The sequence below is a fragment of the Notothenia coriiceps genome, unplaced genomic scaffold, assembly GCF_000735185.1.
Source record: "Notothenia coriiceps isolate Sejong01 unplaced genomic scaffold, NC01 NC01_scaffold00028142, whole genome shotgun sequence".
In the NCBI taxonomy this organism is placed as follows: domain Eukaryota; kingdom Metazoa; phylum Chordata; class Actinopteri; order Perciformes; family Nototheniidae; genus Notothenia; species Notothenia coriiceps.
Genome location: NW_011360843.1, coordinates 6,280 through 20,268, shown reverse-complemented (window position 1 = coordinate 20,268; position 13,989 = coordinate 6,280). Strand labels below are relative to the sequence as shown.

The following is a 13,989-nucleotide window of genomic DNA, read 5'->3' as shown; positions in this document are numbered from 1 at the left end:
CCTGGCCAGGTGGTAAGTTCGCCTTGGTTGGCTTCATTCACCCCCCCCCCCCCCCCCTTGCTTCTGTTATCCGTACAATTCTTTCAGTGAATAACCCATAAAGAAGAAAACATAATAAACGTAACGTCAAACTAATAACTCCCACTGGTTTTCATTGTCTTTCATTATTCCATTCTAATAACATATCACATTGTAAATCCTAATCAGTGACCTATGTTCATTTTTTTTTCTTTTCTCAACCCGTCCTTATCATTCTGTCAAACATCACGTTTTAAGAGTAATACTTTAATCCCGACGACAAATGTTCTAATTTTGTCGAAAAACAGCTTAGTGTTTCAAATAAATTTTACAGGGTTTCTGAGTGGTCGTCACGACGTAGTTCAGGAAGACCTTAGACACTGTCAGAAGGAGTGAGGAAGTCGACGACGAAAGTGAACGTGTGATTCGTGGGAAGACAGAACGCCGTGAGGCGCTTTCTAAGTGAACATAAGGTTTTGGGGGGGGGCGAGAGGGGGAGATACTCACACACACAAACTCACACACGCCGTACGCACAGTTACCTTTTGTAACCCACTTACAACCACAAATAAAAGCATTTCCGAAGCGGGAGATTTTCCGATAGCGATACCCCATTAGGGGGAGGTGTGGTGCGGCCCGTCGTGACTTTGTGAAGTTAACGTCTCATTGTACCTCATTTGTTAACACACCTCTCTAACAAGGGTACAAGTATTACTCAATACTGGTCGTGTATTTTCGTCATACACTTAGGAACCGGACCCAGTCTGCCGTGCCGCCATGCGCCGAGATTTGGTCGTCCATCGAACGTGTGTGAACGCGGGCAGAGAGGGGAACCAGCCTGTCCTTCGCCTACTCGCCCCTGCGAGAAAGACCGAGCCCGGCTCCTCCATGCTAAACCGGGCAGGTCACGAATGCTCGGTCGCCTGGACCCCGGCTCACAGGGACCCGCTACGGCCCGTCCTCAGGTGTTTGGAGGACGGGGCGGAGGAGGGCCAAGGTGGCAAGCAAGAGGGAAGGGGGAGGGGGGCCGCATTGCCCCTCTGTCTCAGCCCGTCCCACGTCGAACCGCCGACTTGTACGAAAGGGGGAGAGTCAGTGGTGTCGCGAATGCGTTATCCACCGTAAGGATCCCCTTGCACGGCCGTATAGTAATGCGTTCGCCGGCGTCTGTCAGTCTCACTGGGCCTAAGACCGGTGCGAAAGTTTGGTGGGGTCCGGTAGTCCTGCCAGGTCCTCCCATGCGTCGCTTGGTGCTCCATGGGGACTTCCGAGGCCACCGGTGTAAACAAGGGGAGTGGTTCCACCTCCCAAGGGGATGCAACTCGAGGCGGTCTCTGTCATACAGCCGGGCGGTCCCCGGCTGGCCAACGTGGTCACACTGAAAGTCCGCCGCCGCTTTTGTAACGCGTACGAGGGTTGAGCCACCACTGTGACCATCTCGCCGGCGGTGGCTCCGTCTCCTTTAGTCGTTCCGCCGGCGTGCCGCGAGTGAGACGACGCGCAGGCAGCGAAGAGGGGGGGGGGGGTCCCTACTAAATGCGACCACGCCACTGGTGTCTAGGTCGCGGTGGAGACCGACGTCGTCCGGCAGCAATGCCTCTGCCGGTCTTTTCACGAATGACCCGGCGAGCTAAGTCCGGGCCTGACCGAAAGTCCTGGGGTCAAGGTGCGGTACCACCTCCGGTATTCTGCGGCGCTTTGTCCCGCCTGCCGTATGCGGTCGTACAGGTCGACCGAGGTGGCGACTCGCGGGTGTCGCCGTGGGGTCGTCGGGCAACAGATGCGGCCGGTGTCACTCCGGCGTTCGCCTCTCTGCGGTTTGCGTTGGCGGAGCCGGCAGTGCTGAGGGAAACCGCCCGACGTCACCGAGGCAGGGTGCAGAGGCGAGGTGGGGGTGGGTCTCTGTCCCAGAGGGCCGCCGCTAGGTTTCCCCTCACTCTGATGGGCGAGGACTCAGAAGGAGGGCCTTTCGGAGGCTCTTCGTCTCCGGCCATTAATTGGCCGACGGCGAATTAGACAACTAATCCATCTCTCGTCCGAGGGACGTCTTCGGTACGGCCAAAATTGGAAGCAAATTATTGGACGTCTCGAGCGCCGTAAGGAGACAGGCTCTATGCCGGAGGATGTGTGCCAGTATTATTGGGTACTCCGCAATATTGGACGGGTGTACACCTGTCGTGACGTGTGTGGAGATGCAGTAGGGGACTCGCGCATGTGCGGAGTACCTACTGTCGGCCCTCACTTTGTGTCCGCGCCACCTCCGAAGGAGCGTCGGGAAAGCGGAGTGCCGTCACCGCCCTCCCGTTTACCGCACCGAGCATGGTAATGCTAGCTAATGGTCGTCGTAGTGTCTTCGAGCGATTAATTCGGCGACAGTGATTAGACAACTAATTCATTGTCGATCCCGAGCGACGTCTTCGGGACGGCCAATAATTGGAGACAATTATTGGACGTCTCGAGCGCCCGTAAGGAGACACGGCTTCTATGCGGAGGATGTGTGTCGTATTATTTGGAGTACTCGCGGCAATATTGCCGGAGTACACCCGTCGTGCGTGTGTGGAGGTAAGTAGGGGACTCGCAATGTGCGGAGTACTACTCTCGCCTCACTTTGCACTCGCACACTCCAGGGACCGTACCGAGTAGCGGTACTGCTGGTGTCTTTGTCGAGAGTCCTCACAAAGAGTCGTCACCGTCGCGCACACAGACTACCTGTCCACCTACTCGTCCGATAGGTCGTCTCCCATGTGGGACGTCAGCGAGGGGGGGGGGGGGGTGTCAAGTTACCCTATGTCCTTTGTGAGGAATAGGGTAACTTGTCAGAACGCGGAGGTAAGTCTCGTCGACCTTGAGGACAACTTTCTCCTATATAGGTCCCAAGGAGTTACCCTCCTTATTAGTCCCCAAGTGAGGGCAATAAAAATTGGCTGCTGTCTTCCTGTCCCCCTTACTCTGTAGGAGCTAGACAGTCATAAGGTGTACCGACTGCCTAGTTTGTCCACGCTTACACAAGTGCGTCCTGCTGACCAAGTGAAGGTGGACTTCCTACGTATGAAGTGCATGGGTAGTAGGGTTTTGTGTCCCTTTAAGGACGCAAAAGAGTAAAGTCCCCTTATAGGTCTGGTCCTGTTATCAAACGGCAAGCCTTATAAAGGACCCGAGGAGCGTAAAAACCCTTCTCTTCAGACCTCGGTGATGTGTCTCCTCCCTACTCTCACACCAAAAGAGACCTGCTGGACGATAAACGACCGAGCGAGGTCCCTCCTCAGCGAAATGTCTGGCCATGAGAGCATGAAGCGTAGACAGTTTCGGACCCAAAGTATTATTTACCCTTCTTCTCGACAAGGAGAATGGAAGAGTCTGGTTAGCAAATAGACCCTCACCTTAATTGAGTTGGTCGTACTACTCGCGCGAGGCGACCGTCGTATCACTCCTTGACTTTCGAGAGGAGGCCGGACAGTGTTGGGTTGTCGGGAGTTGGCACTGCCGTCAGACGAGCCGCAAACCGCCAGTCGACCAGTGCACTACTATGGGGACCGGGACCTAGAAAGGTTGTCCCCCTGAGCTCTCACCAAGTAAGAGAACGTCTTTCGGACGACAAAAATTGGATACCAAATAATTGCGTCTCGACGCGTAAGAAGAACAGGGTCTGATGGAGGATGTGTGCAAGTAATTATTGTGTGTTCGTGGCAATTTTGCGGAGCACACCTGTCCGTAAGGTGTGTGGGAGTAGGGGGACCCGCACATGCGCGGAGTACTACTCCTCTGCCTCATTTTACGTCGCAGCACCCTTTAAGGAAGCGTGCTGGGAAAACGGAGTGCCCGTCGCCGCCGCTACCCACCGAGCAGTGGTACTGCCTGGTAATGCCCGTGTAGTGTCTCCTTCGAGAGGGGGTCGTCAAGGTACTATGTTCTTTAGTGAGGACAGTAGGTCTTGTCACAGAACGCGCCAAAAAGTGAGGCGATGAGAAGATTTAGAGCCTTTTCTTGCCCCTCAGCGGGGCACCGAATGTTTAGTTTGTACACAACTAAACGTGTCTGTTGTCCGGTCGTCGAATGGAGTTAGTGGTCCCTCCTCATGCTAGCGCGTCGAAGACTTGCGTCGTCGCCGACGACAAGACCCGCGGTGTGTGCAACGAGAGTAGTCTCGTTTACATATAAGGGCCGTTAAAATTGTCTCCCCGAGCGTCTCGCGTCGTCGGCAAATACGCTCCTATGCCTCTGAGTCTGGACACAGTGTGGATGACCGCGGAGTCAACCCTAAACAAACCACAATGCCGGGGATGTGTGCCCCGCACGCAACAGCGGTATCTGAAATATATATTATACTGCAATCCAGGCACTGCAGTTGGGTATCTAAGCCGTCTCACGGCTCTTCGGGAATCATCCGCTCAGCCGGTGATTGCCGAGCTTCACTGCAGTCTCCCAAGTTGAGGGCGGAAGAGGTCGGACGAGGTTATTCCCGTTTTCTCGCCTCGCTCCGCCCCTGGACCGACGGTGGCTCCGACTTTCAAGGTCTCGATCGACTTCGATGGCTCGATTCGATTGTACGGAGGGTAGACGTGTGACGCACCACCGTAAATGCAAAGATTCCCATTACGCCTGACCTTTGATGAGTCGGTTTTGATATTTATTATTGTCTTTTTTGGAGTTGAAGTGACACACATCCACTAGATCATAACCAATTACTTACATATAGTCACATAATTTCAGTTTGAAATAAATAAATTTGGTTATAGAAAGAACTAAGAAACATGTCATACTTTTTTTCTCAGAAACAATGGACTCGACTTCAAGTGACGACACTCCTCAGTCAAGACAGAGAGTGAGAGATCGGTCGGAAGACGTAGTGGACCTGTCGGAATTTGTTTGTCCATATACATTTCATGGTACACATGTTTGTATATTGACTAGAGAAGACAATTTTAACAACCTAACACATAACCAGCTCAGTCCCAGGAAAAATAAATGACATTGAAACCTTCAACACAATGGTTACGAATGACAATAACTATGGGTAAACATTCTTAATTATTTTTTGTTGTTCCAAACCCAAGCAAGAAGTTACTGACTGCATTGCACATTCAGTTATTACTTGACGGTCGAGTGGGTTGGTATAACATTATAAGATTCATTGTAGAAACTTTATACTGTAATTATTAACATTATACATGTTAGACATAAAACTCCAACATAAAGTGTATGTGAATGGATGAAGTCTGTAACGAACAGATGTATGAATCGTATCGGTTAAATTTAATTGGATATGACTACGTAAATGTCAAGGATGGATGTATTATTTTATAGAGAGATTCAATGATTCCCTACTGGAATAAAATAGTTGGAGCTTTGTCTTCGACAAACAGTTGTCATAATAGGGTGAATGTGAATTGTGAAAGAGATAAAGCAAAATTGGAAATATATATGTCAGAATACAAAATTGAACCTCCCGATGTAATCGTAGCAATCGTGGCTACATCGGATAGGTGAGCGAATTGTAAGTAATGCAGCTAATTTTAGTAATTGTTTATTTTATTTCGTGAGCTTAAAGTGAATGGCGTTTTGGACGTAAGTACGTGGCAGACAAAATTGGCGTCTCGCTCAGGTGTTATCGGCTATACATTCGTACTTCTTGGTTTGTTGTGCCCGTCGAAGTTCAACACAAAGGACGACTCGACTTGTCGTCCTCAGGGACATGCGATCGAGTGCGTCCGTCGATCGCTCTCTGTTCTACGATCGTCATCGTCAGTGAACCTGTCTCGTCAGTGAGTTAACACTAGTGCGGGGATTAAATACCGTTTTTGAATTTGGATTTATTTTATTCTTCCCAGCACAATCTTGTTGTTAAGTGGTGTCTAGGTATTAAGTACTTCACCTTGATTGAATATAGCTATTATTTTACATACCTCGTCCGGACCCTTAAAGCAGTAAAATCCCGTTCCGGTGAACCAGGAAAACTCCAACAGTAAAAATTCCCGTGGTTTCCGGTTTTCGGTCCCGTGGTTCCGGGTATTTAATTTTGTTACTAAATTGTATGCTATACTTCACGATGCTAACATATCGTAAATGTTATGAAAATATATATATAAATAATTCGTAGTAGAATAGATAACTGTCGATTGTTGTGTCGCGATTGACGGATCGTGATCTAGTCCCCAGCCGTTGGAAAAAACTATCTTCACGGCTAAATTTTTTTTTTTACAATAGTTGCCCCCCCCCCCCCCCCACTCCTCGAACTGCGGGCAGTTGATAGTCGTCCTCCCGCCCCCTCGGAGCGACGCCCCTTCGTCCACACACCTTGGACAGTCGCGTTGAATGTAACTACGGCTTAAATTGTTTGTGTAAATTTATTACAAAATTTGCGTATTATTATTCCCCTGCTAGCAGGCAAGACACTAAGGGTCTTGTGGTGTTCAATAACTATAATCCCAGTACGTCTCACTCTACTCTAGCTGACAGGGAAATTCTCTCTCTCTCTCCCACGCGAACACGTACACACAAACACTTACATCTCCTGTCACTCCCTTGCAACACATACAAAGACTTCACTTTGCCCTTTCGTCTTTTGTCTCCAAACTACATAAAACACTTGTCTTCTTGTCGATGTATTTACGTTGACAGGAGGGTTCTTCTCCCGAGCGGAGAGAGGTCAGTAAATTCGATTTCACCCCATAACTTGGACTTCGAACAACGAAGACCGGGAGGAGCCTGATGCAGACCCTACCGTCAGGCGGGGAAACATCGTATAATAAAGCTACGTCTCTACTACGTCTAGCGGGTGACCCGAAAGTTATTTATTTGTGTCGTGCGTTTTGACGCAGTAAACATGTCGAGGAACCCATGACGGTTAATCACTTCACGAAAGGAGGCACCACTTTACTAGTTCGTGACGTGGTGCCTCCTTTCGCCGTCTTTCAGTGGACCTTATTTCTCTCGCCCCGACGTAACGCACGTACCTGAGGAAGACGTTCCATTGCCCCTCCTGCGCGAGACCGCCGCACAGAGCGCAAGTCCTAGGCTTTTATTAATTTATAAAACGTTTGATAAGGTGAATAAGGATCACACTGGTGAACCAATGCACGGGCGCACGGTTACACCTGACGCACGGTCCCACGGCTGGGGATGTGATCGCTACATTAACACAAAAAACATTAATCATCACCAAATTTCATTTAACACCCTTTCAAACTGCAAATATTGTATCAGACTTCTGGTATACATGAAAAACTGCAGTAAATATACAAAGAATAGACACCGAACATGTATTGGGTGTGCCAGGTGTGATTCACATGGGGGGGATTGGGCACATAAGGGGGAGGGGACACATCTAGTGTGTGTGTGTGTGTGTGTGTGTGTGTGTGTGTGTGTGTGTGTGTGTGTGTGTGTGTGTGTGTGTGTGTGTGTGTGTGTGTGTGTGTGTGTGTGTGTGTGTGTGTGTGTGTGTGTGTGTGTGTGTGTGTGTTTTGAGACTGGTTAGGTGTTTTAATCTGTAAGCATTTGCATTGTAAAACTGTGTTGTTGTAACCTATTGTTCTTCAATTTAAAATGTATTTTAACATTATAATCCTGGTAGTAATCCCCATTTAACATAACAATTATCAGTAATCCGATTATGTTAGGCAATACAGTTACCTTTTGTATGAGCATTTCACCTGTTTTAGCTCTTAAAAATGCATGTAAACATTACATAACAATGTGTTTATGATATCCTCCTGCTGCTCAAAGTTGAATTGCCTCTAATTCACTCTGACAGATAAATCAAACATCCGGATCCACCAAACTACAGTAAGGCAGAGGGAATCAAAGTAAAATAATGGAAGAACAATCTGCAGGCTTCGTCCTGGCTGACTACGCAGTCTTCGCTGCCATGTTGTTTGTCTCTATGGGCATCGGACTCTTTCAGGCCCTGAAGAAGGGGTCAGGGGAAGCCACTGCTGATGACTTCTTCATGGGGGGTCGGAGCATGCCGGCAGTGCCCGTCGGTCTGTCGCTCTGTGCCAGTTTTATGTCAGCAGTCCAGGTTCTGGGTGTTCCCGCAGAGGCTTCTCGCTATGGCTTTAAATTCCTCTACATGTGCCTGGGACAGAGCATCAACTCCGTGCTGACAGCTTACCTCTTCTTGCCAGTTTTCTTTCGACTGGGCATCACCAGCACCAATCAGGTTCCAGTTATTACCCCATTCATTGTCATTAAATGCACAGGGACAACATGTAGACCAAGATCAAAATAGTTAATGTGACCTGTTTGCAAAGAAATTAAGAAATATTATATTTATTTTTGGTGTTAGTATTTCAAGGTTTTTGGACCAAGCAATATAAAAAGCAGGTGCCTAAAGGGAATTATTTGTTATAAAAAGTTTCTATATTAGCTTTTTAAAATAATCAGTACCATAATATTAAGTATTATATATGTTTTTAATATCCAAAGTATTACAAACTATTTCTAACAAGCCATCGTGAAGAAAGAGGGTCAGGATTTCTGTCACAATGTTGAAACGCACCTGCGGGCGGGTCTGATGTGTGGGATGAATATAAGAGGTGAGGAAGGATGAGAGAAGATACTCTGTTGTGTTGTAACTCCAGCTGTCTGTCTTTCAAAGTATCTGAAGATGAGATTTGGTCGAGGGATGCAGCTGTTAGGAAGTGTCCAGTTTCTGCTGGCGACGGTAAGAAAGACATCACTGTGTTTGCTGTGTTTTTAACCAAGCATAACCTATCAAACTGTGTCAAAGTGTTTGCTTATGTCATTATGTCTCCTTTTTCCCAGCTGCTTTACACAGGGATTGTCATCTATGCACCCGCTTTGATCCTCAACCAAGGTAGGAGAGATCACCTGATGCCCCTGTCTGTATGCATTAATGGGATTTGTACAATTAAATTACACAAAAAAACGTACACCTTGACATGTAAACCTGTGGTAAAATAAACAGCTGCAACTAATACGTTTTGATCACTGGTTATAATCAAGAAATGTTATACACATTATACTGAAATGGGCCCTTCGGCTAAATGGATACATTTACTTTTGGTATTTTAAGTATATTTTGATGCCATTATAAATAATACTGATTGAAATGAGGTGACGATAAGTTTGCTCATCGAAATGACTATTTTCCCAGTGTAATTGCTAATCAACAACCACACCAAAGTTTGAACCTTTTTATATGTTCATCCAAATGTTGAGCATATTGGTTTCAATGTTTAAAAACTTTTTTTTTAAAGAACTTTCAAATTCACACATTTTTAAATATTTGATTACAAATATTCAGTTATCAGAGTGAAGGCTGTTCAAACACTGTTAGTGATAGTCATTTTCTATAGGCTTCAAAAAAGCTGGTACATTGAAGTGATATTCCACATTAAAACTTTGCCATTGTTGTTTTGTTATTTTTAGCTACCGGACTCAATCTGTGGGTGTCTCTGTTTTCTACTGGGATCATTTGCACCCTGTACACAACAATGGTAAGGAAATATCTATTTTCCATCTGATCAAATGTGCATATCACTTAGAGGAGTTGGTTTGGCAGGACTGGTTTCTGTCAAGACCAAATGTGGACATTTTATGTTCATTTTGGGGGAAAACTAGGCCAGGGTCCAGGGCCGGCCCTTGGCATAGGCAGTATAGGCGAACATTGGGAAAAAAAATAAAAAAGAAGTTAGAAATTAAAAAATTAGAAATACAATTTTTTTTTTACATTTCATAACAAAACTATTTCCCGATTTTGGATCAACAAAGTACATCTTATAATCCTATACTAACAGAACTACGCCTATATTGCGTACAGCGCCCATAAACTATAGCGCACCCCCCCCCCCAAATCAAGTTGAACTGCCCCAGCTCCAGTAAAAACCACAGGTTTATGTGAAATAGTTCTTTTTTTGAAATAATGGTTTTAGTGTGCAATTATAGGTTTTAATTTTGTATTTGTGTTAATTTAAAATAAATCAAACTCCCAAAAAACGTATACAGCTTCTGTGTGCTTTTATTAACATTGGAATTTACTGTGTAAGCGGTCGCAGAGGGGGAGCTTTAGAGAGCTCTCTCCTAAAAGACTGAGAGGCTCTGATAACCTCAGCTCAGTGAGGTAAACGCACACCTTTATATGATCATTATAGTTTAAAAAAATAAGAGAATAGATGAAAAACAGGTATAAAATTTATGACAGTAAAAAAAAGTTGTTATTAATAAACAAGAATACAGTTTGAAAGGGGAGTGATTTGTAAAATATCCATAAAGAAAAAGAAAATCTGTTTACAGTTCTTCATATGGGTTTTGAGAGAGGTATCCATAGATCTCCTAATGTTGCTCTCAAAGTGCACCAGATTGATGCTTTTAACTTTAATATTCCATCCATCCATCCATCTTCTCCCGCTTATCCGTGGTCGGGTCGCGGAGGTAGCAGTTCCAGCAGAGAGCCCCAAACTTTCTTTTCCCTGGCCACATCAACCAGCTCTGACTGGGGGATCCCAAGGCGCTCCCAGGCCAGCGAAGAGATATAATCCCTCCATCTGGTTCTAGGTCTACCCCTTGGTCTCTTCCCAGCTGGACGTGCCTGGAACACCTCCCTAGGGAGGCGCCCAGGTGGCATCCTAACTAGGTGCCCGAACCACCTCAACTGGCTCCTTTCGACGCGAAGGAGGAGCGGTTCAACTCCGAGTCCCTCCCGGATGACCGAACTTCTCACCTTATCCCTGCGGAGAAAACCCATCTCGGCCGCTTGTACCCGCGATCTCGTTCTTTCGTTCATGACCCATCCTTCATGACCATAGGTGAGGGTAGGAACAAAAATGGCGCGGTAGACAGAGAGCTTTGCCTTCTGGCTAAGCTCCCTTTTCGTCACAACGGTGCGGTAAAGAGACTGCAGTACCGCTCCCGCTGCTCCGATTCTCCGACCCATCTCACGCTCCATTGTTCCCTCACTCGAGAACAAGACCCCGAGATACTTGAACTCCTTCACTTGGGGTAAGGACTCATTCCCTACTTGGAGTGGACAGTCCATCGGTTTCCTGCTGAGAACCATGGCCTCAGATTTGGAGGTGCTGATCCTCATCCCAGCCGCTTAACACTCGGTTGCGAACCGATCCAGTGAGTGCTGAAGGTCGCAGACCGATGAAGCCATCAGAACCACATCATCTGCAAAAAGCAGTGGTGCAATCCTTAGTCCACCGAACTGCAGACCCCCTCCCCCACGACTACGCCTCGAAATCCGATCCATGTATATTACAAACAGGATTGGTGACAAAGCGCAGCCCTGGCGGAGGCCAACCCTCACCTGAAATGAGTCCGACTTACTGCCGAGGACCCGGACACAGCTCTCGCTTTGGGAGTACAGAGATTGGATGGCCCTGAGTAGAGACCCCCTCACCCCATACTCTCGCAACACCTCCCACAGTGACTCCCTGGGAACCCGGTCATACGCCTTCTCCAAGTCTACAAAACACATGTAGACCGGATAAGCATACTCCCAGGCCCCCTCCAGGATCCTTGCGAGAGTAAAAAGCTGATCCGTCGTTCCACGACCAGGACGGAATCCGCATTGTTCCTCCTCAATCTGAGGTTCGACAATCGGCCTGACCCTCCTTTCGAGTACCTTAGAGTAAACTTTCCCGGGGAGGCTGAGTAGTGTGATGCCTCTGTAATTGGCACACACCCTCTGATCCCCCTTTTTAAAAAGGGGAACCACCACCCCGGTCTGCCACTCCTTCGGTACTGTTTCCGACTTCCACGCAACGTTGATGAGACGTGTCAACCATGACAGTCCCTCAACACCCAAAAAAAAATTGAAGAGAACAAGAGGAAGGTGGTGAAGAAGGACAGGGACACAAGAGAAAACAGTTCCCAAATATATCGCTTTGATTTTGCAACTGCGAAATTATTATTATTATCGCCATTATGATACTCATTAATTTCACACGGTCTCGTCGCAACTCGCGCAGTAAAATCGGAAGACCATACTCTGAACTGCAAAACCATTTTTTACCAAGGCAAGCAGTCCAATCGACTCAAAGAAAGGCAATTAGACCATACGTGTTGTGAATTTGATCCGCAAAATTTATAATTCCTTCGGGACTCTGTGTCAAGCACCTTCTTTTATCTTACGGGTCCCGACTTGTCCCTCATTCCGTCCATATTAACATTATCATTCTTAGTCAGACTGTTGACGGACTCCTTCCAAAACCACATAAAAACCAGTATTGAAAAAAGCGGCTGGTCGCTATAAATAAAAAAACCACTGCCTAGGCTTGAGAGGTACGACTATAAGACCAAGTTGACGTAGGTGGTTGTTACACTCATAACAGAGGTGGAGGGGTTGCTTAGTTTTAGCTGTGCCCACGACTTTACAGAAAAAAATCGACGAAGACAGCGAGTAACAGGACGCTACGAAGAAGTACGTCAGCAAGTTTTACTTGATAATTATTCCGAACAAAGAACTGCCATAAATAATCCGGTTTAATACCCGCAATGAACTCGGGCGTTTTCCGACGCGGCGGCGGGTAAAGCTCGAACGTAACATAAATATTCCCTTTGGCCGCAAATCCTGCCACCCATGCGTCACACAAAATATTTATCCTTTTCAAGAAAACAACAAAAGAAGGGTAGTTGGGTCCTAACGCCAAGACTATTAAGGACCATTTTTGACAAGTTGGATCCTGTGACACAGAGGTTTGCTGACAAAAGTCGCCAGCGCACGAGGCATATAAACAAAGAGCTCGATGTTATATAGTGTTGGAACGGCCATAGAAGGAATGCAGACCTAAAAACGTTACCTTAGGAGAAATGCACAACACAACCATCGAACACATCAGCACATATGTTCTAGTAGGCGACTGACGGGCTAAGTAGCCGACAGATGTTGTGACAGCTAACAAGAAAAAATTGTAAGTTTGTATTTTTTATTGTTGCCGGCTGTAAGTTAGACTTACTCCCTCCACTAAATACATAGTAATGTTGCATTCAAAAGGCTAGTAAACTTTAGTACTTATACCCACTTTATGTAACGAATGATTATTCGCTCTTTAACTAAAATTGAGGACAACTGTTATTGACACTTAAAATAAAAGAAAATAAATTTTAATCTTTTAGTTTAAACTAGTATGTGGTTATCCCCGCCGCACGTATGAGTCCACGAAATGTAACTTAGTGGTAACTTCAAGCCTCCGCCCGGTAAAGACTTAAGTGCTATAACAGCTTACGTATTGTATCTGTCACTTATGGTTCAATATCAAGCTTTACGCGTATAAAAGCATATAAATCTTACCAAGTTATTTTCACACAAACTAAACGTTCATAAATATGTTGTACACATAAATAATGTAAGTACAAACCAAAAAAAATTTCAATTTAAAACGAATTATAAAACTCCTAATTCTATTTTTTTATTCATGAAATAACTATGGTTAACCCTTTACAAAATCCGACGCCGTCGTTTTCCTGTCTCGTACATGTAATCTGTCAAGTTTTCTGATCTTAACTTGTAGCGTTTTTACATTTGTAGGAATTTTATCTTTATTTTATCGTAATGGTTTTTCAACTTTTTATCTGTCACAACTTGTCGATAGAATGGACAAATTGTATATGTCCGATTGCAACGGAACCAATTCTCTCGGACAACAAATAACGGGAAACTAAGAAACTTTCGTTTATAATAGAAGAATTTGGACATACCATCAGTCCTCGTAGTGTAGGATTACAGACTACCTATATACAACTATTAGCCCTCTCATTCAAAGGTAAGTAGTAAGCCGTTCGCGACCCGGTGTTGCTAATTTAAATGTCGTAAGGTTTGTCGTCTTGAAGACACATTACACGACTCACTGACTGTTGGACTGTACCAAAATCGGAAAAGAGGTGTGGATTAATGAACGAGAGTCGGACGGAGAGTAAACAGACACAACATAACTTCGTCGCAGGATTTACATTTTTTACTGACTGTAAAAGCAAAATTCTTGACAAAGTGGACACTCTAACGTCACG

General features: G+C 45.9%; 1 protein-coding gene across 1 annotated transcript in view; it reads left to right on the top strand.

Moving 5' to 3' along the window:
* The first annotated feature begins 7,670 nt into the window (after positions 1 to 7,670).
* The window catches only part of LOC104958014 (sodium/iodide cotransporter-like), a 10,874-nt gene continuing 4,555 nt past the window's right edge, over positions 7,671 to 13,989 (top strand). Inside the window, exons 1-4 of the mRNA XM_010785709.1 lie at positions 7,671 to 8,176; positions 8,615 to 8,680; positions 8,782 to 8,833; positions 9,409 to 9,476. Of these exons, the coding sequence (XP_010784011.1) occupies positions 7,829 to 8,176; positions 8,615 to 8,680; positions 8,782 to 8,833; positions 9,409 to 9,476 (534 nt within the window). The 5' untranslated portion in view covers positions 7,671 to 7,828. The remainder of the gene's footprint in view (positions 8,177 to 8,614; positions 8,681 to 8,781; positions 8,834 to 9,408; positions 9,477 to 13,989) is intronic.